Below are 2,243 nucleotides of genomic sequence, written 5' to 3' on the forward strand. Positions count from 1 at the left end.
AAAGGGGCAGAAGGTTGGGAACATAGCTCAGTTAGTCGAGCACTTGCCTGGCATGTACAAGGCCCCATGTTCAACCCCCAGCACTGAAGAAGGAGGGGCAAAGTTACAGTGCTCCCCATAGCTAAAGTCCCCAGACAGATGTGCCCAGCCCAGGATCTGCAGCAACCACAGTGGACTGAAAAGTAATTCTACTCTCCTACAGTTTCCAGAAAGACCGGCCTGTCCCTCTGAGGTACTCAGTGCCACGCCCAGCACAGGCTAGTCACTGTATGGCTTCTTAGCAGACTGGCTTTTCTAAATTTCCTTCTCCTTGATACTGTACAGGGCGTCCACCAACTTGTTGTGAACGAGCATTAAACCTTTGAAATACTTGACTGTCCTCACTTTGAGCTCCAGGGTGGCATCCTTGTCACATACAAACACGGTTCGGGGATGCTGCTGGAAGGCCGACACAGTCCACATATGGTTCACGCCCTCCTCCATGGCTTTGTACAGAGCGAAAGCCTTGTGAGCACCTGTGATGAGGATCATCACCTCTTTAGCATCCATGACAGTGCCTACACCCACGGTTAGGGCCATGGCAGGCACCTTGGCGAGATCTCCATCAAAGAACCTAGCGTTGGCCAGGATGGTGTCCATGGCCAGAGTCTTCACCCAGGTCCTGGACACCAGAGTGGAGCCCGGCTCATTGAAGGCAATGTGTCCATGGGGGCCAATGCCTCCAACAAAGAGTTCAATCTTGCCTGCAGCCTGGATCTTCTCCTCAAAGGCATCGCACTCAGCCTGCAGGTCAGCCGCATTCCCATCCAGAATGTGGGTGTTTTCAGGGTGGATGTCAATGTGCTTGAAGAAATTGTTCCGCATGAAGGAATGGTAGCTCTCTGGATGTTCTCGAGGAAGGCCCACGTACTTGTCCATGTTGAAGGTTTTCACGTATTTAAAGGACAGGTCCCCATTCTTATAGTATTCGATCAGCTTCTGGTAGCAGCCAAGTGGGGTGCTCCCTGAGAGAGGGCCAGACTTGATTACTGATGAGGTGTTCTAGTAGCATCGACTATATGCAAGACACAGGGCGGTGGGGGAGCCCCAGGGTGAAGCACTTGTCAGGCCCTGGGTTAAACTGGATAATGTGGTTCCTAATGTACTTGGCTGCCCACTCGCTGGCCTGTGAATAGTGTTCCAGGATGATGAGCTTCATTTCGTCGCGCACGCTTACCCCCGGCTGCAGCGGCTACAGTACTGGCTACATCTCAATTTCTAGAGCTTAAAATGACAGATTCTGAGCCAGTAAGATGGCTCAGCAGGTGAAAGCTTGGCAGCTAGCCTGACAAGCTGAGTTTGATCCCCAGGAATCAAAGAATGAAAGAACTGACTCCAGAAAGCTGTCTTCTGACCTCCACAGGAATGTGGTGGCATGAATGTATCCCTCGCCCAAAAGTCAAAATAAATAAATAAATAAAATTCGGATTGTTGAATTCATATGGAAATGCAGGAGATCTAGGATAGCCCTAAACAATGACAAAACCCAATCAAACAAAAACTAACCTCAGCCACCAACGTCCCCCGAGAGGAGCAAAGTTGGAGAAGTTACAGAGTCATAGTAGGTGTAGATTCTGATAAAGGCTTCTATGTGGAGTGTGTGCAAAGCTCTTCGGACTCAAAGAAGCAAACAACTTGGTTAAAACCTGGGACAGAAGTTTGGATAGATACTTCTCCTAAGAACATCCAAGGGGTCTGAGACACTGAAAATGAGTCCAGCCCTCACCAGGGAATGCAAGTCAAGTCACAGTCAGAAAAACAGCTAAAACTTAAAACCCTGGTTGTATGAAGTATGTGGATCAGGAACTGGATCATTCATATACAGCTGGTGGGCATACAAAACAGACAAGGTCTTCAGAGGACACCTGACAGAGTCTTAGGATCCCAAGCGGTTCAGTCACAACACCCCTGTATATGTACCTAATGGTATCCAAAGCCCATGCCATTCAAAGATGTGCCTTTATTTGTAATAGGCAGAAGCTACAAGAACCCAGTGTACACTCCACGCAAAAGAATCAGGGACCGCGGTGTACCTGCACAGTGTGACACTGCTGAGCAAAGACAATGCTTTAGAGTCTAAAGTGTAGACAATTGTGGTGAAGAAAGACCCCAGACAAAAAGAGTGGACACTGTTTTGGAAGCCAATATAGGATATCGCAAAAGATCAGTAATTTCCTAGGGGCAAGGACGGTAGGCATGAAAAA

The 2,243-nt window shown here is 48.5% G+C and overlaps 1 protein-coding gene across 1 annotated transcript; it reads right to left on the reverse strand.

The window, feature by feature from the left end:
- Positions 1–222: 222 nt before the first annotated feature.
- On the reverse strand, positions 223–970 carry LOC127202359 (glucosamine-6-phosphate isomerase 1-like). Its single transcript, XM_051161037.1, has one exon. It carries the CDS (start codon positions 916–918, stop codon positions 295–297), a length of 624 nt encoding a protein of 207 aa, XP_051016994.1. The 5' UTR covers positions 919–970; the 3' UTR covers positions 223–294.
- Positions 971–2,243: the final 1,273 nt, after the last annotated feature.

The sequence above is a fragment of the Acomys russatus genome, chromosome 18 (genome assembly GCF_903995435.1).
Source record: "Acomys russatus chromosome 18, mAcoRus1.1, whole genome shotgun sequence".
NCBI classification, from domain to species: domain Eukaryota; kingdom Metazoa; phylum Chordata; class Mammalia; order Rodentia; family Muridae; genus Acomys; species Acomys russatus.